The sequence below is a fragment of the Salmo trutta genome, chromosome 19, assembly GCF_901001165.1.
Source record: "Salmo trutta chromosome 19, fSalTru1.1, whole genome shotgun sequence".
In the NCBI taxonomy this organism is placed as follows: Eukaryota; Metazoa; Chordata; class Actinopteri; order Salmoniformes; family Salmonidae; genus Salmo; species Salmo trutta.
The window spans coordinates 42608333-42634272 of NC_042975.1; the positions used below are offsets into that span (position 1 = coordinate 42608333).

The 25940-nt window shown below is 42.7% G+C and overlaps 1 protein-coding gene across 2 annotated transcripts in view; it reads left to right on the forward strand.

Annotated features, from left to right (window-relative positions):
* The first annotated feature begins 254 nt into the window (after positions 1–254).
* The window catches only part of LOC115154626 (neuroligin-2-like), a 79729-nt gene continuing 54043 nt past the window's right edge, over positions 255–25940 (forward strand). For both annotated transcript variants that reach the window (XM_029701066.1, XM_029701067.1), the window contains exons 1-2: positions 255–981; positions 24008–24851. In XM_029701066.1, the coding sequence (XP_029556926.1) occupies positions 24356–24851 (496 nt within the window). In that variant the 5' untranslated portion in view covers positions 255–981; positions 24008–24355. The remainder of the gene's footprint in view (positions 982–24007; positions 24852–25940) is intronic.

The following is a 25940-nucleotide window of genomic DNA, read 5'->3' on the forward strand; positions in this document are numbered from 1 at the left end:
ACAGATACAGAGTGGCTTCGGCAGATAATAAGACATCCTTATTGTGGCAAAAATGGGAACCGCACTCAATCTGCAGTAGCTTTGAGTGAATTCGAGTGAGCGTGTGTCAGTTTTAAAAAGAGAGAAAGAGAGAAAAATGTAAAAAAGAGAGAGAAAAAGAGAGAGAGAAAAAGAGAGAGAGAGAAAAAGAAAGAGAGAGGGAAATTAAGAGAGAGAACAGGAGAGAGAGAATAACAGGAAAGAGAGAGAGAGAGAGAGAGAGAGATGAAACACACAAGCAGCTCATCTAAGGCAGCAGCCGAAGAATATTCGCGAGCGAGAGGCTGCAAAATAATGAACATCGTTAGGCAACAATCCTGTAAAAGTAATTATGATATGCCAAACGAAGCCACAACGAAACGGAAGATCCAGTCATAGCTCCCCTTTGTAGCCAATATTAAACATCAACGACGAAACGCAAATAGGCTAAGCAAAGGAGAGGTCTGAAACCCTGTTTGGAGAGTCTTTATTTTATTCATTTAAATAATTCGTTAATGTTGGCCTTCTCGCAACAGAGGGAGGCACCGTGGAAATGTATCACCATGGAGAGACGGAGAGAAGACGAGCATCCTTTGCGTTGAGTTAGCCGCTAATGCGTTATACGCATTTGTTTTTATTATTGTTTTATTTTCTCTGCTTTCTCTTACGGTATCAAACATGTGGTGAGCTATCTGTCGACTAGAGAGAGAGAGAAGGGTGTTGTCAGAAAGAGGAAAGACAGAAGGAGGGGGCATTAGGTGTTTTGGGGGGGGAAAGGGGGAGACAGACCGACACCGAGAAGGTGAATTGATGTGCGAAAGCCTGCGACACGTCACTTTCCTGAGAAATAATCATGCAAAAGAAAGAAATGGCGTAAACCATAACCCCATAAAACAAGAGAGCGAACAAGACACATCTTCAAGGGAGACCCTCGCGTTCTCACGCTTATTGGGAATATTTGGGGTAAGCCTATTCCTACCTTTTTGAAACATAATTGTCATGATTTCCTATAGCTTTTATGTGTGCGCAAGCATCTGGGTGATGCGGTTGCTCCATAGGTTCTTCCCATGTATCGATCCTGGCGCACTGTCACTGTTGGGAAATGAAATGTCAATTGGCAAATCTTCCTGTGAATTGGTAACGTTTTCCTTCAACAGTGGGCTATATCAGTGGCCTTTGCCTGTTGATAAACTGTCGCCTCCTGACGTTTTGACGGTAACATTATGGCTGGCTATTATCCGCAGAACAACCCACGATGCCGAGTTGTCTTTCCGTCTTACTCAATAATAAAATGGAACCAAGACGGTCGGTATCAGATTTGATTTGATTCAGGATATGCCTATGAGTCGGACCGGCAGTGCTGCTCACCAACCGAGGAGCCATTTAGGGGCTTAATTGCGCCCATCGCTAGCCCCGTTGGCTACGTAGGGACTTATTTCTTATTTCACTTGATAAGATAAGGGTTGTAGGCTTTGTGCTCTCAGAGTGCGCGTGCCAGATCCCTCCACCATAGATTAAATAGATTGCCGTGTGTTTGATGGCATTTGTGATTTCTTTCAACGTCCTGCAGCGACTTTTTTGTTTTACCTTTCCTGTTGAAAAGCGATATCCCAAGTATAAATACAGTAAAGTACACACACAAAAAAATGTTGTGTATTTTTTTTTTTATACACAACTGGTAACTTCAAGGAGTAGGGCATTCAAAGAGTTGGTCTGATGGGAAGTCGTGATGTCATCGGCCTCCCTCTTACTTGAGGAGCACCCCCACACACACTTGTGCCATGTCATGACTTACCTGGACCTCCTATTGAGATGTGCCTTTTGCTAAGTAAATCAGGTGTTAAATGAGGTGAAAAGGAGACTGGAGTGCCACTTTAAAGGCAATTTTTAATATGGATCACTGTCATCAACATACGCCCTAACAGTCACACATGTAAAACACACACCCGCACAAACACTCCCACACAGGTATGATCAGATGCACATCACAGGAGAGTGCATTGTGACTATGCAAGTGAATGCACACACTCTGGTCTAAGGAGAGAGGCACATTTATATTCATTGCTGGTTGGGCAGTACTCAGTAAATGGCAGAATTCAGCTCAGACAAGAGGACCTCTGTTCAGATGGAGGTCCTGGGTACGTTTATACTCTGGCCTTCTTAATGATAGCAGATCAGTCTCTGTGCTGCCCACTGATCTGAATGATGGGCTCCTAATCAGCTAGTGCTCCTAACTACACTAATGACTCCGGGTACATCTGCGATGTGTACATGATGTATGGAGAAGGATCCTATCAGTCCAATGATTTGGACGGTTATGAGGAAAAAGTGTGAGCTACGAGTTAGAGCCCTGAACTACGGAACTTGCGGAGCCCTCTTGAGTTGTGCTGGTTTTTAATGTACAGCATTCTGGATCTGTCGTCTGGGGGAAAAAAGGGCATCAACATGATTAATTTACTTAAAGTTAAAACTCACAAGGGGGGTTTCCACTGACTAAAACCAACAGGCTGAGTCTAAGTCTATGGCCTGTACCCTGGCCCCATGCCTGGAGCAGCACTCGCTGTGTCATAACGCTGCCATCAAATCAGACTACATGCAAAGGAGGGTGTAGGGCTTAAGGGTCTGCACTCACCTATGAGGCACACTCATTATTCACACTTTGACATGCTCACAGCACAAACATAGCATTTTCATATATAACAGATGCGTTGAATCTACCATATACTTTTTTTAGAGTAGAGAGAGTTTATCTTTACTGTAGCCTGTTGGAGTAGAGAGATTCACCTAGTAGACCTATACTACATCTTCTCTGTGTGAAGACTGGTGGAGTCTCGTGTGGCTGTGTGGAGCAGGCCAGGTCCAGGGAAGAGAAGAGGCTATAGGGATGTAGCCTAGCAGTGAGTTCATCATGGATGCATGCATGGGGCCTTTCCTCAGAGCGGATGAATAATGAAGGGTACGGCGATGTTCAGTTTGCACTAACCCCTGAGTATGCACTTCTTCTCTGGTGCCTGGCACAACTAATGTGTGTTCTGTTTTACACGGGGCCAGCTTGTAGGCATCTACTGCAGCTGGATTAACATTTAAACCATCATCAGGGGCCAGGGTGGGTGGAGCCTGCTTCCTTCACACTCAGATATTAACGTTAAGACAGTTGGCTCGGTTTTGTGCTTTTATTTTCATGTTCTGTTCTTTTTTAAGTTGTCGGCTTCTTGTCCTAAGTGAAACTTTATAACCATGTCATATCATATGCAACTTCTATGGCAATATGTGGTGAAATGTAGAAACGTCTGGATGTAGACGTTTTTTCTTGGTAGAATGAATAGGGTTGTTTACAGAAAACGCTGCATTTTGCAGGTGTGTGTGGCCAGTGCAGCCATCTTTTTCATGTCTTCACCGTGTATAACAAGGTCATTTTTAGTGCTGGTTAATTTCCCATTCAGGTGATCCCTAGTCCTCCCTAGTCCTCTCTCACACATTTATCAGGCTGATATCAGTACAACCCTGTCTTACGCTGAGTTACGTACAGTTCCCTCAGAGGACAGGAAATCTCAGAGTACACTTGCCTCTTGTGCATACAAATGATGTCGGTACGGTCCTTTCTCACATACAGCTGATCTCAGTGCACCACTTTGGTTGACCTATTCACCACCTCAATGTGCTGTAGCCAGCTGTCATTTTTGTTGTTCTTCATAATTTGCTACATTCACAGGCTTCACACCAAACAGACCAGTGTAGCGTGTGAATCATCGGCTGGACTCAACACTTTTCTCAAGGCAAGATCTATATTTCAGCAGCTGCCTGTGATGGTGCCAGACTCCAAAAAGCTCTCAACATGGCCCAATGAACCGTGGTTATTTGCCCAGATGGGTGATGTGATGTGCCTAACCCCAAATCCCCCAATGTGGCCCAGTGAACCAGACTAATGATGCCTTCCGGGTCGCAGAGCAACACTGGCTGGACTGAGAGGAGTGGCTGGTCCCCCCCTGCCCTGCCTCCGCTGCAGCTGCTGACTAAGGAGATTCCTTTGTTGTGTTCCATCGTGAGCTATGACTGACAGGCTATGGAGTCCTGATGGAAAGTGCTAGTGTTATTTAGAATGTGAAGACTAAAGTTTGAGCTTTTACTGTATTAGAAGGAAAAGAAAATGGGGAACTGTGGTCAAACATGCCGCATTTGTTGCAAGCTTGTGACCTTCTGACCAGTAATGTAGAGATGATTCAAAACAACATTGTAAATGATGGAGCGGAACTCTTCCTAGTTAAACCCAGTGTTGTCCAATTAGCTTCTAGATCAGTGGCCACCAACCTTTTCTGAGTCAAGATCACTTTCTAAGTCAAAATCCAAGCTGAGATCTACCGCTCAGACTTAAAAAAAAAAAGAATACTTAAAAAACGTAAACCTATGCAACATTAACCTATTAAAAACTGTTCTGTAGGAGTAAGGTTTGTGCAGTAGGCCTAATACATTATCACAGCATATTGGCTATGCTTGGCCTGGCAATATTGTTCTTCTCAGACCATATTATATTTCAAAACTTGAGCTAAATAGATCTGTTGTATTACTTGGGGCACAGCTGAGCACAAATTGAACTAATTTGGTTTTTTGTTTTATTGGATTTTTCTGATGGTCAGTCTCAGTGGAGGGAGGGAGAGTGCAGCAGAGGGTCCGCCTCATACGTTCCCTGCTCTCTCCTTTCCTCCGGTGAGACTGACCAGAGAGAGGGGACACCGTCTTCCACCTGATGGTGGAACTCGAGTCGCACTGCATTATTTCTGCCTCATGCACAAATTCATATTGTTCCTATGACCATAGAAAGTCAAATATTCCTTGATATTGAAATGGAAACAACAAGCCGGCAATAATAACAACGCAGGCCTATCAACAGGCTACATTTGGCTATTCATTCATTGCAGTTGCAGTGCTGGTTGGTTGGTTGTAGCGAGAGTAGAAGTAGGGAGAGGCACGTTTTATTTGTAAAAGTGTTTCATAAAAACCAATGTTAACAGTGCTGAATAAAAACTTAAACATGAACTCACTCATAGAAACAGGAGTTCTTTGCTGCGTTATTTGACAGTCTCTTTCTGGTGTTGGTTTTAACAGTTCGGAAATCTCACTTAGTATCAAACTTTGCTGTGGCGTCTTGGAAGTTCCAGGCACCGTGATTTGAGCTATCTGACTGGCCAGCAATGGGCACACTTGAGTTAGCACTCGGTGCCAACAGCGCGAGACGAATTGAAAAACAAATAGGAGCACAAGGGTTTATCTTTGGCTTTTCTACAGAAATGTTTGGCGATCGACTAGGAATGCCTTGAAGATAGACCGGTTGGTGACCACTGCTCTAGATACTGTCCCCAGCCTGTCCCTTTGTCAAGGCCCAGGAGCAATTATTTCCTGAGCATTCCTCTGCTACGTGTCACTATCGAGTCACATCCCAACAACATGACACAGGGCTGCTTATGTCCCATTTCTTAATTTCACATTCCAGACCTCTTATTGCATTCACCCTGTCACATTACAGGGATAATAAAGGATTATGAGAAGAGAGAATCTTTTTTTAACAGAGCTGGAATATAGCTTCTATGTGTGTTAAAGTGTGTCAAATCCTGGTTCCCTCTGTGTTTCAGGGGCCAGGGATTAGTATGTAAGCGGCTCCTGTGGGTGTTAGGCCCTGATGTCACAGGACATAGAGCTCCTTCGCTTGAGGGGTGAACCTGAAGGGAAAACACAAGTAAACACAGAGGCATAATGGGAGGAGTTTCCGTTTGTGGAGTCAGTGGACCGCCAGTGGGTTTTCGCGGAATAAATGCACTTTCAGGTGAAAGCCCCACTATCACTTTGCTGGGGAATAGGGATTTATACCGCTGGGGGAAAAAACAGCAATGCAGTTTATTCCTGCTTTTCTGAAAACTGCCTTAAATTATTCATTTGTTTGGAAACTCAGATCCCAACTGGACTACATTGCTGCGTCAGTTCAGGGACTAGGTTTCAGCAGCGGTGGAGGAGACAAGCCAAGCAAACAAACACGCGCAAACCAGATGGTAAGCAGATAGCCAAATAGACAGAGGCAGGCCCCGAGTCAGAGCAGAGCAGACAGAAGTGTTGTAGTATTGGCCCTAAAGTTCATTTGTAGCGTACCTGTCCTGACAAAAAACAACGTGAAACAAAATGTGGTTTTCGAACACGTGTATGCAAATCCCATTTGAAATGTTCTCATGAGTAAGATGTGGTTTTCGGACATGTGTGAAGTTTCACATTTACATTTTTCACCTTTTTCCCTCATGAAAAAATAAATTCCCCCGGTGAACTTTTTTCATCACTTCCAGCTACATCTGGTCTCCCATCCAGGGACCGACCAATACCAACCCTGCTTAGCTTTGTTGCTGGAATGAATGGGCCAGAACTTGCAAATGGAAAAAAGAAAGCGAAAGCAAAGACCAGGGTAATAACCAAAGACAGGGAAAATTGTAGGAAGAGGGAGGCGTTTTATTTAATTACATTTTTTGGGAAAACTATTGTTTTGCATCCATATACAATTAATTTGCTCTCGCAATATAATATTATTTCCTTGCAATCTTTTGTTTTGATATCAACACTATCCTATTTATGTTTTGCTTTCAATATCATTATATATATTAATGGCACAAAAGTAACTCACTCCCTAGAGGATTCCACTATATAATAACACTACGACTCTATTAAAGTAACTCACTACCTAGAGGATTCCACTATATAATAACACTACGACTCTATTAAAGTAACTCACTCCCTAGAGGATTCCACTATATAATAACACTACGACTCTATTAAAGTAACTCACTCCCTAGAGGATTCCACTATATAATAACACTACGACTCTATTAAAGTAACTCACTCCCTAGAGGATTCCACTATATAATAACACTACGACTCTATTAAAGTAACTCACTCCCTAGAGGATTCCACTATATAATAACACTACGACTCTATTAAAGTAACTCACTACCTAGAGGATTCCACTATATAATAACACTACGACTCTATTAAAGTAACTCACTCCCTAGAGGATTCCACTATATAATAACACTACGACTCTATTAAAGTAACTCACTCCCTAGAGGATTCCACTACATAATAACACTACGACTCTATTAAAGTAACTCACTACCTAGAGGATTCCACTATATAATAACACTACGACTCTATTAAAGTAACTCACTCCCTAGAGGATTCCACTATATAATAACACTACGACTCTATTAAAGTAACTCACTCCCTAGAGGATTCCACTACATAATAACACTACGACTCTATTAAAGTAACTCACTACCTAGAGGATTCCACTATATAATAACACTACGACTCTATTAAAGTAACTCACTACCTAGAGGATTCCACTATATAATAACACTACGACTCTATTAAAGTAACTCACTCCCTAGAGGATTCCACTATATAATAACACTACGACTCTATTAAAGTAACTCACTACCTAGAGGATTCCACTATATAATAACACTACGACTCTATTAAAGGTGTTTAAAGCTGCAATCCTTAATTGAAACATGAACAAAGGCGTCTTGCTGCCACAGTTTTGGTAAAAAGCTGAGGTATGAGGCTGGACCATCCATGATATCAAAATGATATACTGTAAATGATGTTTTTTAGGCTATACAGTGTTTGTTTACATTTACTTTGTTTACAAACATTGTAGTTAATGTGGAGTTTAATGTGGCTATCCAGTGAAACTGCATATTCGATTTTCACTTTCACGTGAAATTGAAAGTTCGTGTGAAAAACAGTCACATAGAAGTTTTTCACATATGAAAATGCTCATTTTATTTTTTACATGTGATTGTTTTTAACATGTGAACTTGCAATTCCACATGTGAAAGTGAGATTTTCACATGTGGAGTTTTCCTACATATGAACCTGCAAATGAGATTGTTTCACATGTGATTCTTTTTCACATGTGCCAATTTTTTACATGTGGAACGGCAAATGTGTTTTTCACCTGTGAATGTTTTTAACTTGTGAAACCACAAATTTCACACGTAAAACTACAATTCACATGTGAGATTAAAAAACATGTTATTCTCCTCACATGTGAAAAGGTGGTGTGAACATGAAATCTGGTTTCACATGTGACATTTTTAAGCTCAACATTTGAAAATAGCTATTTCGCTTGTGAAACTGCAAATCCCTTGTGAACTGCTAATTTCACATGTGTTTTTTTGCAAGGGTGTAGCAGTCCTCCAGACATTATTCATCACAAGAGTTGGGTTTGCCACCTGGCCACACATTTGTTCCATCCCAAGTTGAGTAACGTCCATGTCCCCATTTATAAGTGATGTGCTTAGTTTTTAACGCCAAGCGCTAGTGTACAGTGCTGTGTAATGAAACATTGTGGAATGTGCTCTGTTTTAAAGCATGGAAGGCTCCCTGAAGGTGAGCATCTGGCCTCCCAAATTATGATACATCACATAACAAGCATCTAACTAATGCAGGATATTAACCATTTATCAAAAGGAAGCTTTGTATGTCTGCTGAGGCTGATCAAGACTTGGTTCATTCTACAGCTCACTCACAAGGCCCCGTCATCAAACGCTCTATTGATATTTTACATGTTCATTTCTAACCAATTATGTATTGCGTGTCACGTGATGATTGTAAAATTGTATATTGATTGTTTATTTTAGAGCAACACGGGGTGCCCTTGAGACAAATGATTAGGATTGGGTGACCCCCGACCCTCCTCATAACTCATCTCTAATCACTCCCTGTCACATCCTACTCTAAACAGTATCACATCACCATCTCCACATCATCCTATGACACTGTCCATATTATCCTTCCTGAATACCCTGTATCACTCTACCTCCCCCATGTCATCCTACACCACCCGTTGTCTGTCACCATCCATTTTACCTGGTTATTCCCTACATGCTCTGCATTAGTCTTCAAACCTCATTACTCCCATATCACTCTCAATATTCCTGTATCACTCCACATCCCTATGGCTCTCCATCATCCTCCAAACCTCTCCATCTGGGTCCAACATCATGGGTTCCCATTTTGGTACAGTACCTACCTACTACCTAGACCGTCTCTGCTGCTGTTCTCTCCTGCATGTATCCCCTGACTGCACAGCTGTGTGTGTGCGTGCGTGCTGCGCCGCCTGCCGCCCAGGGTTTCTTTGCACTCTCAGGCTCTTATGTAAGACGGAGGCAGGTGGTGCAGACACGGTTCACTCTGGACATGGGGAGAGAGAGAGCTGTGAATCACAGTTGGCTCTACGGAAGCTAGCTATAGCAGCAACTGAGCCACTGAAAGGTAAAAATGGTGACATCAAAACCAAACATTTGCTGAAACAGTGACCAGACACAATAGACTGGTGGTTTTATATCATAATCAGCATAAAACCAATCTATTAAACAGTTTTTAAAACATCTGATTTATCTTGTGGCAATTATTACCTTTTCACATATATATATATATGATTAGATCAATGTTCATACATTATGTCGCATATTGTAGCGCATATGACATATGGCTTGCACTTCTGCTCTTCTCAGCATCGTGTGTCTCAGAGGACATAGATCACTGCTCTGCTCTCATATATAAGCTATGGTGATATTTATGATTTGAGCCCTCGTAGGTTGGCATTTATGAATCTTGCCTTGGAGGCAGCTCCGCAGAGTGGTCACTAGCTGGTACAGCCACAGTCATAAAATCTGATTTTAAAACTAACCTTAGCCTTAACCACACTGCTAAACCTTATGCCTAACTCTAACCTTAAAGACCAAAAAGCACATTTTTGTTTTCATAAATCTTTACGATATATAAAAAAATGTACTTTGCAGCTGGCCCATCTAGCAGAAATTGCTCATTTCTGCCTCCAGGGCAAGATTCGTGACAATAACAACCTGTTGAGCCCTCTGGAAGTTCCTCGTACTGTTAGCCAAACATGTATGGTGGACAGATATATTGATGGAGAGGTGAAATTAGGTGTATGGAGATTACAAGGCTAACTAGAAATGTCCTAGAACTCTTCTTCATTTTGTCCACCAGTAACTTCATTAAAAAAATCCATTTCATGCAGCAATATGACTCCGCGTAGCCGTTTGCATATTTCATTTCATTGCGTCCCCCCCTCCCCAGAAGCAGCTGATATAAATATTGAGAAAAAAACACTGCATAAATAAATCATTTGAAGGAGCTGCTGCTAAAACAAAGCAAACCAAAAAGAGATCCTTTTTGACATTATTGAACAGCCAAATTGAAAGCGTGAGGAATGAGAATGGGGCGGCAGGTAGCCTAGCGGTTAAGCGTGCTGGGCCAGTAACTGAAAGATTGCTGGTTCGAGTCCCTGAGCCAACTTGGTGAAAAGTATATTGATGTGCCCTTGATTGAAAAATATGTTGATGTGCTCTTGAGCAAGGCGCTTAACCTTAATTGCTCCTGGATAAGAGCGTCTGCTAAGTGAGAAGTATTCTGCGGCCTGAGAGACTGCCTGTGCCTTGAGAGCGCTGCTGTAGGGACACATGAGGGATGCCTTCCCACTGATGAGTTTGGCAGCATGCACCTGTAGTCTTTTAGTGACAGATTGAAGAGTTTCAGACGCGCCAAATCCGGATATCAATTTAAACTTTAATTTCGCATTGTTCTGGTTCTCGGCCAAAACCGGCATAGAAAATTATTCCAGCCTTTAAAAACAAACGTTCCCAACTATCAGCAATAAAACGAATACAAATATTGCATGTCTTATTTATCGGTGTAGAAGTGATACGATGCCAGCCTACCGCCAAATAGGTCAATGATTTCATTCTTTTTCATTGCGCATAGTTGCACATTTTGTTGATCCTATGGTTCACCTCAGGGTGTTCTGTATCTGACATTGCTAAAAAGACAGCCAGACATCACCAACTCTGACCAACTAAAAAATATGATCAATTGAACTCTGTGTGAACTCTAAGCTACAGACAACATAGACGGTATGGCGTAATTAAGATATCTCAAACGCCAAAAGGCATGGAACTATGATATTGTGTTTGAGTCAAGGGATAGTCAATCTCGTATCTGCTGCAATTTATCCCCTAGGCCAGCAGCAGGCCTGAGTGACATGTGGCTGGGTCCTCGGGGGAAACATATCAAGCCAGACCAACCTTCCGACCCCGATCTATATATATATATATATGCCAAGACAACTAGTCCTAACACCGCTTATCATTCTGTCCATGTTAGGGTCTGGGGAAAGGTTAGAGGATGACTTGGCTGTGGACGTGCTAATGCTAGCTAAGTCCACTTTAAGACAGGCCGTGACTGTGGGGGATGTGATTGCTGTCCCTAAAGACAGAGTGAAGAGGATGGCAACCCCATTGAAGACACATTTAGTCATTCTTGTCCCGAGAGAGTGGGAGGCAGGGTGAAAGAGAGAGTGCCTGCGTGATTACATGTGTTTTGTGCGTGATCTCTCTGTCAAATACATACATTGCTTCTATCTTTGCAAACTATTGTATATTAATGTTGCTAAAGCAGGTTATAACAATCCATAGCTAGTTAACTAAATTAAATACAATAAAACATTTAAAAACTTGACCAAGAAACAGACCTGCAAAGCTGTGAAGATAATGAAGTTAGTAAAGCTATACCTGAACCATTGCAATGTCTCTCTCATGCTATAGCTCCCACTCTCTTTGCACTTTCCCCAAATTCTAAATTGGCTTTTTAAGGTGTGACAGCAGTGTTTTACAGTCTTTTTTACAAAGTCTGAAATATAATAGGACCCTCTAAGCCTCCATCTCCCTCTAGTTTCTAGTGAGAGAATGTGATTTACAAAGCTATTGAGATCCCCCAGCTGCCCCCCCTCCTCCCTCCAATGGAAACGCTCGTAGCGTAATTACTTTACAAGATGGATGGAGCCCATCCAGGGCGCCCTGGACCCCCAGCTAAATCAAAGCCCTCTTTCCGTCGGGTCGAGAACCGCTCGCAAGAACGGCTCACACGTCAGAAATGAGTGCACCTCCCATTCCCCCAGCATCTCTCACACATCCTCCTCTCGCCTCTTCTCATCTGTACATTGCCACTCCGTGCCATAGATCAGGCCCCTGCAGCACCTATGAGCGAGAGAGGGATGGTGGTAGAGAGAGAGAAGGGGGAGACTGAGATGCAGGTGTGTGCCACAGTAGAGGACACTGCACGACTCTGCCCTCTCATTCAGAGACATATGAAAAGGTTTCCAGCTTTTAGAAATGAAATGCCACACTCTGAGCCTGTGTGTGTCATACACTCACATCAATGGGCCCGGCCGGCACCCGGTCCAGTCACACACATTGTTTGTCTCTGGCATGCACAGCGGCATACTCCCAAACTCACACATTCACATGCACACCCACACACACCCTGACAGACACATGAGAGTACACAAACAGGATTTAGTCCTTGCTCTGCTCTCCCTCCCTCCATTCCTCTCTCTGTCTCTTTCTTCCTCTCTCTGTCTCTCTCTGTTCCTCTATCTATCTCTCTCTCTTCCTCCCCCACTCTCTCTCCCACCCTTTCTCTCTTCCACCCTTTCTCTCTCTCTCACTGTCTTTATTCCTCTCTCTCTCTTTCTCTCTCTCTTCCACTCTCTCTCTATCTCTCTCCATCTCTCTCTCCTGAGCCTGGCTGTAACTCCCAGCTCCCCTGCCTTGCTCCCAGGTCTTGCCCCTAGGCATGGACCAATTTACTGGAACTTGTGTGTGTGTGTGTGTGTGTGTGTGTGCGTGCGTGGGTGGGGGGGGGGGATTTGGCAAGGGAAGGTATGCGAGGGCTATAACTGTTTTAATCCATGATGAAGTGTAGCTGTTGCATTTGATATGGCTCAGAGTGATTATCCCTCCTTAGACCACCCCTCATCCATTTGTTCTACAGGTACATCACTTTCCCCCATACACAGGCCACCTCCCATGTTACACCAGCCTGCACACAACCTGCAATATTCAGTCATATTCATCATCTCTCAGCTGGAATCATTTTAGAACATGTCCACGTCATGTTTTAAATGATACCATATACATTTTGAAAGATACGAGTACAGCTCAAATCTATTACAAATGTTGATTATCCTTCTATCAATTGTAACATTAAACATCACCAGTCATTAAGCAGTCATAGAAAAGCCGGCATGACATTTGAACCCAGTTGACATGACTTGGCGCAGACACAATGGGTCAGTTAAATTGTGCTTGCTGCGCTCTATGTTATCGGGGCCACTTGGGTTCATTATTCAACCTTTCAGACCATTCTTCTCAGCCAGGATCGCTCTTCTTAAATTAGCCGTGGCTAGAGGGGAAGCAGCTGTCAAACTGCTCACACTCCCCCAATATACACACACACACACACCTAGTTTGCTGCCTCGATAAATAGTAATTAGTGTGTGGCCAGATTGTTCACACCAGAGTACCTCAGTAACACGCACACTGGCACTCACGAATGCCAGCATAGACGTAAGCTGTGTTCGAATACCCATACTAACATACTATGATTGTGTGTGTTCATTTTTGTATACTGTAAACAAATGGTATCCTTTCAGTTGAGCGTACTACCGGAAGTTGATGATGTTGCTATGCAAACTCTTGCTAGCTTGTTAGCATAACAAATGACTAGCTAGACACTTCGGGGGGGTGTTCGTAAATTCAGAGCGTTTCCCTCTGGCAGCGTTCAGAATGCATACTGGACTCTCTGGCTGAGGAGTAGGGATTGTTCCGAGCATTCTGACCACAACTGCCCTAGCAGAGCTGGTTATCCAGAGCGTTGGTGACTGTATCTGTGCTGCTGGCAACAATTTAATTACGCTTTTTTTTGCCGACGTTTAGTGACACAGGCCATATTCAACAGGTGTTGAGCGTTCGTAAATTCATCAGTTAGTCTGCGCTCTGGCACACGAAGACGAGAGTGCTCTGAAATCGGAGTAGATGGGCAGAGCGAATTTATGTCCATTGAGTCTGAGAACGCACAACTATACCACTTAGTTAAGATTGACGTGAATAATCAAGTCAATAAACGTTGGGTAGTTAAGTTAGCATATAAGTTAATATACTGGCAAGTTCGATGAATTGCGTTATGGGCCTTAAAAGTACGGAAATAGTGTCCACTGCGTGTAGTCTTCGTATTTTGGCGAATGTAGTACGACATCTGGGAATTTTGGCATACTAACTTTATCCATACTATGACCAATACTACATACTCAATTTACATTACAAATAGTATGGTTAGTGCGGTTAGTATGAGTATTCGAACACAGCTATACTGTACATACATACAAAACATAATGTAGAAATCTCTAGAATTTTATCTGGGCAATAATTCTTGTGTGCGGACATGTTTTTGTGTATGTGTGTGGAGGGTAGTCAGATGAAGGGTCACTGGCTTGTATGTGGGCTGCTAGCATTAACATTAAAGATCAGTGGTCACCGTGGGCGACACATTCATTGTCCGGCCTAACAGAGGCAGAGATACTTTTTTTTTGTCTCACATTCCCTTCTGCCCGCTGTTTTATGTCCCTAGTCTCTTTCCCTGACTCATTAACAACCTTCTTCGTTAGAGGCCTCTTAATTTACTTTTATTTGATTATTCATGAGCTTGTTTATCTGATTGGTTCTCTCATGCTGTGACTTGTAGGAATGCATCCTGGGAGAAATAAAGACCAATAAAATCTCAAATGAACTCAACGGTCTTCTGTCTCGTTCTCACTGGCTCCTCTAGGATTCCCCTAGCCAGAAACTTCCAAAGTCATGGTTGAACTTTGGGTTAATTAATATCATAACTTTAAGTTGGGAACTTTATTTAGTTGTAATCTAAATTCCCCTGGCTGGAGTGAGATGCGGTTTGAGGGTGGTGGTCGTGTACTCTGTAGTGTTTGACTGAGCACTTCTCAGAGTGGAGCTGCTTGGAGAGAAAGAGAGTTCACGCTGAACAGAGGGAATTCTGGGATGAAGCTCCCAGCCTTCATGAAGGATGACAGCCCAGGGGTTCAGTGTGATTATGAGGTCACCCTGAAATTAACACTGGAACAAGAAATAACATGCTAAAATGATTATTTTCTCGGACAGATTAACCTTCAGTGGGATATTGCTGTCCAGAACAGATTTGCTAAGAATAGATTGAACTAAGAATCAGAAGAGATTCAGTCAGAGTGGGAGAGGAGAGGGGATATTACCGTCCACTGTATATTAACCAGGGATAGATTAACTAAGAATAACATTAGAGTTGAATTATCCAGCTTTCAGTTTTACTGTACTTGCTGTAAATCTTGCTTGACATCCACAGAAGTACACTAGCACAGGAGTACAGAACAGCTTGATGGTTGAAACAGTGAATGTGTTTTTTAGCACCGGCGGCAGAGACAAAGAAGCTTATGACACGCTGTTTGTTCAAACACCACCATTCTGCAGGGTTTTCACGGTTCACTTTGACCATTCGTCCACTTAAACACACCTCTAAAACTGTCCTGGAGGCAGAAGGTATTACTACATCAAACGGCTTCACCTGACAAAGCCACAATGACTGTTACAGATGTAGGATCTTAATTTGAGCCAGTTTGCTACAGCAGGAAAATAATCCTGCAGCAACAGGAAAAACATTTAATTTTTTTTTATTTCACCTTTATTTAACCAGGTAGGCTAGTTGAGAACAAGTTCTCATGTACAACTGCGACCTGGCCAAGATATAGCAAAGCAGTTTGACACATACAACAACACAGAGTTACACATGGAATAAACAAACATACAGTCAATTATTACATTCATGTCAATTATTATGTGGATTATAATTCATGGATATTTTTCATAGGGGTTTATACGTTTCACATTAGGGCAAATCAAGTCTGAAATTTTAAAGGTGAAGTTACAACCTTTAGAAGACTTTTTAAACCTTGAATACACTACAAGTTTGCATTTCCTGCTGTGAATGAAAATTCTCATCAACAAAAGAGTGATCAAATTAAGATCCTACATTTGTAGGCCTTTTACACAACCCTACACACTTCTATTGATGGGGCTGCTGGTGCTAGTACTATCTGACCCTATTTCAACACATATTGTAGGCCTATGTGGTGGGCCTGAACAATATGGCAATGGTTATATAATTTTTTGGCTGGTTTCATTGCTTCCCTTTGCCATTCCTTAGAGATATAGCTAGTGTTGTCTTTCTCATTGTGTGAGCTGATAATGGAATAATTTGAGATTTGTGCACTAGCCCCTCCCCCTGGAGTCAATACTCCGCATCTTGTGTGAGAGTGTGTATGTGTCTGTAGCTCGTACACACTCGGGGAGCAGGGCGGGCAGTGGGGAGGAAGTCTGTCAGACTGCAGGCCCTGTAGAATGTGACCCTAACCCACGCTAAGCTAATCAATAAGGGCCCACATGTGGGATTCCTCCCCGTGAGCTAAACGCTAATGCTAGCACTCTGTTGGGCCAGAACACACAACACCTCCCTGACTGAGAGACATCTGCATACGCACACACATTTACTGTACACACACGTATACTGCGTCGTGAAGAGAGAAATATAATCTGTGAGTGATTTATGAGCTGACCTTATCATGCTGATATATAAATAAACCTGTCTCTTAGAGACTCGGCTGTATTTTCTGCTGAAGTTAAAGCGGCGCTAGTTTCAAACGCATGCTCTTTTGCAATTTCGACTTGCACTTCTCTGGCACTCCGCTATTTTCCAACCCTGGTGCCTTATTATGAGAGCTTGGTTGCGCTGAGGTGGGAGTGGTGGAAATAACTGAGGTGTGTCCTTACAAATGTGTCCCAATGTTCAAGCAGCGCTAATAGCTAAATGTCTCCAAATTAATTCAGAGTTCATTTTGATATTTCTGGTGGGGGTTAGGGTGCACACAATGCCTTTTGCGCATGGAATGAGAGATGTGATTTATGATATCATGCTTCTGACCATATCCTATTTTAACAAACAGATGGATTGTTTTTCATTTCATTTGATGAAAAAACTAACTTATTAGAATGATTCACCGTCCATGAGTTTGTTGAGAACGTACATGGCTCGCGATGCAATTTTGTAGAAGTCCAAATATGATCTGTAAGATGGTTCCGTGATGTTTGGAAAGCATTACATTTGGGAGCAGTATCACGGTGAGTGGACATCCCCCATTCTCCTCGTACTGGATCTTTGTCCAGCTCCTGTGAAAAGTTTGGGTGCGTGTAAAACCCTCCATAGTCTTCAGTTTCCTTGTCTATGGACCTATAATACGCCCACGGGGAGCAATTATGCTGCCTGTAACTGTTTAGACAGCCTATTTAAAACATATTGTTGTTTTGTTTTTCATTATATACTGTCTTTTTAGGCCTTATCAATAGCCTAGTGAATTTAACTATGCTTGGCATGCCTATGTCCAGACTGCAATTTACTGTGTGTGTGTGTGTGTGTGTGTGTGTGTGCAGGGAAGGGAAGGGAGTCTAAGATCATCTGTTCCTGCTGTATAAAGAGCTGCTGGGGTCTTATTGAAGCACTTCTTATTGACAACTCATGGGTGTGTAATGCATCACGCTGTCTCCAGCAGACCCATGCTATGGGTTGCTATGGAGTCCATGCTCTGACTGCCAGCAGCTCATACAACATCATCACTGCTCTCCATGCTGCTGCGTACCTGCACTTTATCAAATGGATCCTTTTGTCCTGCTTACTGATTGATCAAGAGGGATGACCACACTTATTTTGATCAGTACTTCTACTCTTAACAGTGGATGAGAATGACAGACAAAGTGGCAAAACCACAAAGCGTCCCTTCCTGTAATTATTTTTCAGAACATTTGATCATTAAGGTCATAAACCCTTGAGAGATTGGAGAACATGATTCCCCTGGTGGGGTTTTAAGAGACTTGACAGGGTTGTTAGTAACATTGCTTACAAACCAAGTGGTGTTTTTGCCAGGGTACATTTTGTCTTACATTTTTTTAGAGAAAATGGTGGTGGATCCATTTTCATAAAATCAATAATCTTATGCGTATGGCTGGGGGGTTGTTGCTAGTAATGCCCTCCAGGTGTGTTGCCCGTATTAATGATAGCGCACAATATGCAGTGGTAGGCCATCACTGTACTGTCATCTGCTAGCATAACTACCTTCGCTCCTCTTCTCCTGCTCTCTAATCTGTGGGAGTGAAAACCAGGTGGAAATGTGGTGTTTGTGAAGGTTTGGTCGATGCAGCCATAGCTATGTCTCCCAATTGTTGTTTAGTGTGTCATGTTCCTTTCATTTCCTTCTCTTTGTTTTGTCTTCTTTTTCAGGGGTGGGGGTGTGGGGTCAAAAAAACAAATGCATATTTATGAAATCTAATTTCAGCCCACTTGCCAAGTGCGATATGCAGCAGGCCCTAATTATATCTGATAAATATGCATGACTAACGACATTTGAGGATCTCCAATAATCAGAGCAAAGAGATCTCATTAAAACACGAGGGTGACTCATATCTGGATGCAGTCATAAGGTATATACACCCTGAGAAACCATTACAGTCTAGCATTACATCAACACCAATACCACAACATCATAATGTTGAGAAACAGATCAACACAAATCCTTAGTCATCAAGTATAGGAATTCCAATCGTCCACAATCACATCTCAAAAACCAATGGGCTGAAACTTAAAGTTATAAATCATGCTTTATCTTAATCTCTGTCCTATTACCCTCATATACAATGTGACACAGGAAGTTGTGCTCTGGCTTTTACACCTGCCAAACTGGGATCATAATCATCATTGTCGTACTTCATTGTTTTAATGGTCCATATTTAAAACAGGACGGGTAGTTGTTGGCTGGCAAACCGATGGCATATCGGTCAGAAGAGGAATCTCATCTGGGTGTAAATCTCTGGGTGTAAATCTCTGTGAGATAGGTTGGCACCTGACTCCTTCCTCTGCCTCTCCACTTGGCGGTCTGAGATACCAACCTAGGAACGTCTTTTCAAATCACATATTCTCACTCCATTACGACCCACACAATGTTTTACCTTTTAAAGAACAGATACAGAGTGTCATATATCTCACTTTTTCCATTTATCTCCCGTAATGAAATGTACAATTTCACACCATTGCTCTTATTGTTAAATATATCTATTTTCTTCTTTTTTTATGACATAGATTCAAATAACGTGTGAATCTTAAAATTACAGACATTTAGAGTAAGAGTGACACTTTTATTCCAGCTTTAATATTGCATAATGATTGTGGCTTCTATCAATGTAATTGTCTGCATCATTTCCAATCCTCCATATATGTTTTTGGGAAATATACAGTACCAGTCAAAAGTCTGGACACGCCTGCTCATTCGAGGGTTTTTCTTTATTGTTACTATTTTCTACATTGTAGAATAATAGTGAAGACATCAAAACTTTGAAATAACACATATGGAATCATGTAGTAACCAAAAAAGTGTTAAACAAATCAAAAATATATTTTATAATTGAGATTCTTCAAAGTAGCCACCCTTTGCTTTGATGACAGCTTTGCACAATCTTGGCATTCTCTCAACCAGCTTCATGAGGTAGTCAGCTGGAATGTATTTCAATTAACAGGTGTGCCTTGTTAAAAGTTAATTTGTGGAATTTCTTTCCTTATTAATGTGTTTGAGCCAATCAGTGGTGTTGTGACAAGGGAGGGGTGGTATACAGAAGATAGCCCTATTTGGTAAAAGACCAAGTCTATATTATGGCAAGAACAGCTGAAATAAGCAAAGAGAAATGACAGTCCATCATTACTTTAAGACATGAAGGTCAGTCAATCAGCAACATTTCAAGAACTTTTAAAGTTTCTTCAAGTGCAGTCGCAAAAACCATCAAGCGCTATGATGAAACTGGCTCTCATGAAGACCACCACCAGGAAAAGAACCCAGAGTTACCTTTGCAGCAGAGGATAAGTTCATTATAGTAAACTGCACCTCAGAAATTGCAGCCCAAATTCAGGTAACAGACACAGTTCAGTTTAGGTAACAGACACATCTCACCATCAACTGTTCAGAGGAGACTGCGTGAATCAGGCCTTCATAGTCAAATTGCTGCAAATAAACCACTACTAAAGAACACCAATAAGAAGAAGAGACTTGCTTGGGCCAAGAAACACGAGCAATGGACATTAGACCGGTGGAAATCTGTCCTTTGGGCTGATGAGTCCAAATTTGAGATTTTTGGTTGCAAACGCCGTGTCTTTGTGAGACGCAGAGTAGGTGAACAGATGATCTATGCATGTGTGGTTCCCACCATGAAGCATGGAGGAGGAGGTGTGATGGTGTGGGGCTGCTTTGCTTGTGATACTGTCTTTGATTTATTTAGAATTCAAGGCACACTTAACCAGCAAGGCTACCACAGCATTCTACAGCGATACGCCATCCCATCTGGTTTGCGCTTAGTGGGACTATCATTTGTTTTTCAACAGGACAATGACCCAAAACACACCTCCAGGCTGTGTTAGGGCTATTTGACCAAGAAGGATAGTGATGGAGTGCTGAGTGCTGCCTCCACAATCCCCCTACTTCAACCCAACTGAGATGGTTTGGGATGAGTTGTACCGCGGAGTGAAGGAAAAGCAGCCAACAAGTGCTCAGCATATGTGGGAACTCCTTCAAGACTGTTGAAAAAGCATTTCTCATGAAGCTGGTTGAGAGAATGCCAAGAGTGCGCAAAGCCATCATCGAGGAAAAGGGTGGCTACTTTGAAGAATTTCAAATATAAAATATATTTTGTTTAACACTTTTTGGTGGTTATGATTCCATATGTGTTATGTAGTAGTTTTGATGTCTTCACTATTATTCTACAATGTAGAAAATAGTAAAAATGTAATTAAAAAAAAAACAACAACCTTGGAATGAGTAGGTGTGTCCAAACTTTTGACTGGTACTGTATATATTTTAAATATATATAAATTCACTAGGCTATTGATATATAGTGCCAAAACAAATGATCTAATGATTCTGTCTCTTCACAGCAAAATCTGCAGAACTAGGATGGTTGTAGCCGCCATATACAGTGCATTCGGAAACTTTTCAGACCCCTTGACTTTTTTCACATTTTGTTATGTTACAGCTTTATTCTAAAATTGATTAAATAAATACATTCCTCATGAATCTACACACAATACCCCATAATGACAAAGTGAAAATCTGTTTTTTAGAAATGTTGCAAATGTATAAAAAAAAACAACAAAAAAAACACATACATTATTTACATAAGTATTCAGACCCTTTGCTATAAGACTTGAAATTGAGCTCAGGTGCATCCTGTTTCCATTGCTCATCCTTGATGTTTCTACAACTTGATTAGAGTCCACCTGTGGTAAATTCAATTGATTGGACATGCTTTGGAAAGGCACACACCTGTATATATGTATAAGGTCCCACAATTGACAGTGCTTGTCAGAGCAAAAACCAAGCAATGAGGTCGAAGAAATTGTCCGTAGAGCTCTGAGACAGGATTGTGTCAAGACACAGATCTAGGGAACGGTAACAAAACATTTCTGCAGCATTGAAGGTCCCCAAGAACAAAGTGGCCTCCATCATTCTTAAATGGAAGAAGTTTGGAACCACCAAGACTCTTCCTAGAGCTGGCCGCCCATCCAAACTGAGCAATCGGGGGAGAAGGGCCTTGGTCAGGGAGGTGACCAAGAACCTGATGGTCGCTCTAACAAAGCTCTTGAGTTCCTCTGTGGAGATGGGAGAACCTTTCAGAGGGACAACCATCGCTGCAGCACTCCACCAATCAGGCCTTTATGGTAAAGTGGCTAGACGGAAGCCACTTTTAGTAAAAGGCACATGACAGGCCACCTAAAGGACTCTGACCATCAGAAACAAGATTCTCTGGTCTGATGAAAACCAAGATTGAACTCTTTGGCCTGAATGCCAAGCATCACATCTGGAGGAAACTTGGCACCATCCTTACGGTGAAGCATGGCGGTGGCAGCCTCATGCAGTGGGAATGTTTTTCAACGGCAGGGACTGGCAGACAAGTCAGGATTGAGGGAAAGATGAAGGGAGCAAAGTACAGAGATATCCATGATGAAAACCTGCTCCAGAGCGCTCAGGATCTCAGACTGGAGAGAAGGTTCACCTTCCAACAGGACAACGACCCTAAGCCCACAGCCAAGACAACGCGGGACAAGTCTCTGAATGTCCTTGAGTGGCCCAGCCAGAGCCCAGAACCCGATCTAAGAGACCTGAAAATACCTGTGCAGCAATGCTCCACATCCAACCTGACAGAGCTTGATGATCTGCTGAGAAGAATGGGAGAAACTCCCCAAATACAGGTGTGCCAAGCTTCATACCCAAGAAGCGCCACACCCAAGAAGACTCAAGTCTGTAATCGCTGCCAAAGATGCTTCAACAAAGTTCTAAGTAAACGGTCTGAATACTTGTGTAAATGTGATATTTCAGTTTTGTTTTTTTAATACATTTGCGAAAATGTCAAAAAACTGTTTTTACTTTGTCATTATGGGTAATTGAGTGTAGATTGATGAGGGGGGAAACTTTTTAATACATTTTAGAATAAGGCTATAATGTAACAAAATGTGGAAAAAGTCAAGGGGTCTGAATACTTTCCGAATATACCGTATATAACATTCTATTGGGTGCAAGGATATTGTATCATTTAAATTGAAAAACGTTGTTTTATGTAACAGTTCATAAACCATGTGCCATGGAATCGGTACATCGAAAATCTCTTACCAACTATTTTGCAACCTGTATTTCTCAGCTGTTAATGTTTTGGTCCTTAAATGAAACTGGTATACTTTTTTATTCATCACAACTTTCTTTAACCAATTTTGGTCTTTAATGCAGGGCCGACAGACAAGTTCCTTCTCCGGCTTCCACTTGCCTCTTCCATTTTTGCGGTAATGCTGCAATCAGTTGGTTGTAATTTTGGATAGAGAAGATGTTTCCATATTGTTGTTAACTGCATGTGTGACAACTCCACCAGTCCTATTTATGATATTTTTTACAAAGATTATACCGTTTTAAAAAAACATTTCTCAACAAATATATTTTTTTAAGCAATTAGCATATTTGAGTTTAACCATAATATTTGTTGTGATATTTGTTCTGTCTTTTCTGGTAGATTAAACTGAAATTGCAACCAGCTTTCTATGGCTTATTGATATTTTGGAAACACTATATCCCTGGCTCAGTTGAACGTGTAGGCTACAGCATAGTCAGTAACATCCATTCAGTATAGCTGTGTCATTTCCATGACATTTACAGACAGCCTAGCCTGCCGGTCTTAAAATGGAGTCAGATGCTTGTTAATGAATTGTTGTCTTTACAGGCAGCTAGCTGGCTCCTTTCTCCTTTCCCTCAACCTGATAGGGCTCACATCCTCGTCTTGTCGTAGCGTGTTGTAGCATCATATGCCATCACTGTAGCGTGTTAGTCTGTCATCAGGTGGAGTGGCTGCAGCAGGGGAGGTGAGGGGCGGTGTGGAGGTGGGGTGGGAGGTATTCAGCAGACAGGGAGCGCTAGCCACATAAAGCCTTTATCACGCCTAAACGGCTCCATCTCCCAAAGCCAGGGCCAGATTAGCGCCGCCCATTCGAGTGGAACCATGAGAAGGCAGGAACCAACTAAACAAAGCTGTGAGGGGGAAGCTAACATAGACGCACCGGAGGGGGGAGAGAGGGTGTCACGCTTTTTTTAGTCTTCCTGATTGATGTGTCAATGGGCTTTTATTGCTGTTGTGTTCTCTGAGGAGTCAAGTCGATTACATGGAGAGCGTTTTACACTTCAAAGTACCGTAGCATGGATGGATATACAGTATCCAAGATGTGAACATGGGAACATGTCTTAGTTATGGTAGCTCAAGTGCACAATGTACACGATGTAATGCAAATCTTACGTGCATACGTAACTGATGTAGGACTACCAAAAACGGCTATAGTTAATGACTCTCGATGTGTGTGCGTGTGTCTCTCCAAACACAGACCCACTAATGAAACATGACCTCTGACCCTTGTGTGTACCCAGGTGTGGCGTGTTGGCTGTGGGAGCTGTCAGTCTGCAGCTGGCCTATCAGGAGCTCCCAAGAGAATGGACCAGAGCAGACAGTCTAGCTGAGGATGCCCCCCGTCCCTCCCCCTCTCTACACCTGCTCTCTCACTTCTCACACCATGCCAGGAAGACACACTCTGCACCTCTGCTTTTGACCAACTCCCCCCCCCCCCACTCCCCCTACCCCTCCCAATACCTTATTTCTCCCAGTATCTCCAATAACCTACTAATTTTAGGTTATTTGGAGGTCCTTTCTATACCCATATCTGCCCACGAGTGATCTCCTGGTCATAATTCGTTTTTCTGGCTAGAAGACTGGAGGACATGTCCTTCTTCTCAGAGAGTGGTCCCAGACGGCAGGGTTCCGGTGGGACGCGGCGCTCCAGCCCCTGCAGGATGTCTGACCCGTGTCTGGTGTGTCTCCTGAGCCTGGCCCTCTGCCTGACCCTGTCTTCCTGCCAGCGGGCCGACCTCAGCGGGAAACACCCCATGGTCACCACGGGCTATGGCAAGCTGCGCGGCGTCAGGAAGGAGCTCAACAACGAGATCCTAGGGCCCGTGGAGCAGTACCTGGGCGTGCCCTATGCCACCCCGCCCATCGGCGAGCGTCGCTTCCAGCCCCCTGAGGCACCAGGTTCCTGGCAGGAGATCCGCAACGCCACCCAGTTTGCCCCTGTGTGCCCGCAGAACGTACACGGGGTGCTGCCTGAGATCATGCTGCCGGTGTGGTTCACCGACAACCTGGATGCTGCAGCAGGCTACGTTCAGAACCAGAGTGAGGACTGTCTGTACCTCAATGTCTACGTGCCCACTGAGGATGGTGAGTACACCTCCTGTTCCATCTATCAGGCCAGAGGACACTTCCAGTCAGGCAGGCTCAGGCTAGGACAGACTGTCTAGGGCTTCTACTGTTGGGGATGAAGAGATCTCCTCAGTTTTGGTCAGATAGAACAGGATGTAAATGAACTAACTGGTGTGGAGTAGGTTAGGTTCATTTAAGGTTAGGAGTAAGCTACCACATTTACACCTCTGAGGTATCACTACTAACCTTGTGTTTGTTTCGTCTCCGGTTGAGAAGCAGGTCCTTCTTGGCCATCTCACTCCAGAGTAAGACGGTAGTGTGAAAATGACCAGGATGCATTACATGTGTCATCCTCCTCAGCCTTTTTTATGTCACAGTGCAACTGTTATTTGGTCCGTTATTTGGTCCCAGCAAGAGGGAACGCTATAGAAGCATCTTTATGGAGTGGTATCATTTGGATCATTCTTTCAGGAGATTGTAATCAGAGACACAAGGGCTCTTAAGCTGAGCCAATAGACACCCATGAGATTACCAAAGAATAGCAGCACTTACACTCATGTCAGCCTCGATTACTGTTTAGTCTGTTCTTCAGGCAGGGTTTCCTTGATATGCATACTGTTCCCTAGTCCTGTCAGAGCAAGGGAGTTTTAGCTTCAGTGTATAGTAGAGCTGGAAGTTGCCTAGGACCTCACAATAGGATATTTTATTTATTTTAACGGGGAGTCATGCTGAGACCAAGGTCTCTTTCACAAATGAGCCCTTTTATACTCATCAATACACATCAAACAATGCCTCAGTCAATATACACTATATTTTCACGATACTTAGGTGCCAATACGATCTTTATTGGGATTTTCTCGATTCTATATGTATTGCGATTTGATGTTCCAAACATATTTCTCACTATATGTCTGCTGCAGAGAGATGAGAGAGAGCGTGAGAAAAGGAGTGTTGATCAACCACAAAAGTGCTCAAATCATGTTGGCTCACTATTTAAAAAGAACAAGCTATAGGATGAAAAATACTGGAGTCTTGGCACAGGTACAGCTGACTAGAGCTAGCTAACGCTACCTAGCAACAACAAAAACAACAACCTTGGAGTCAAAG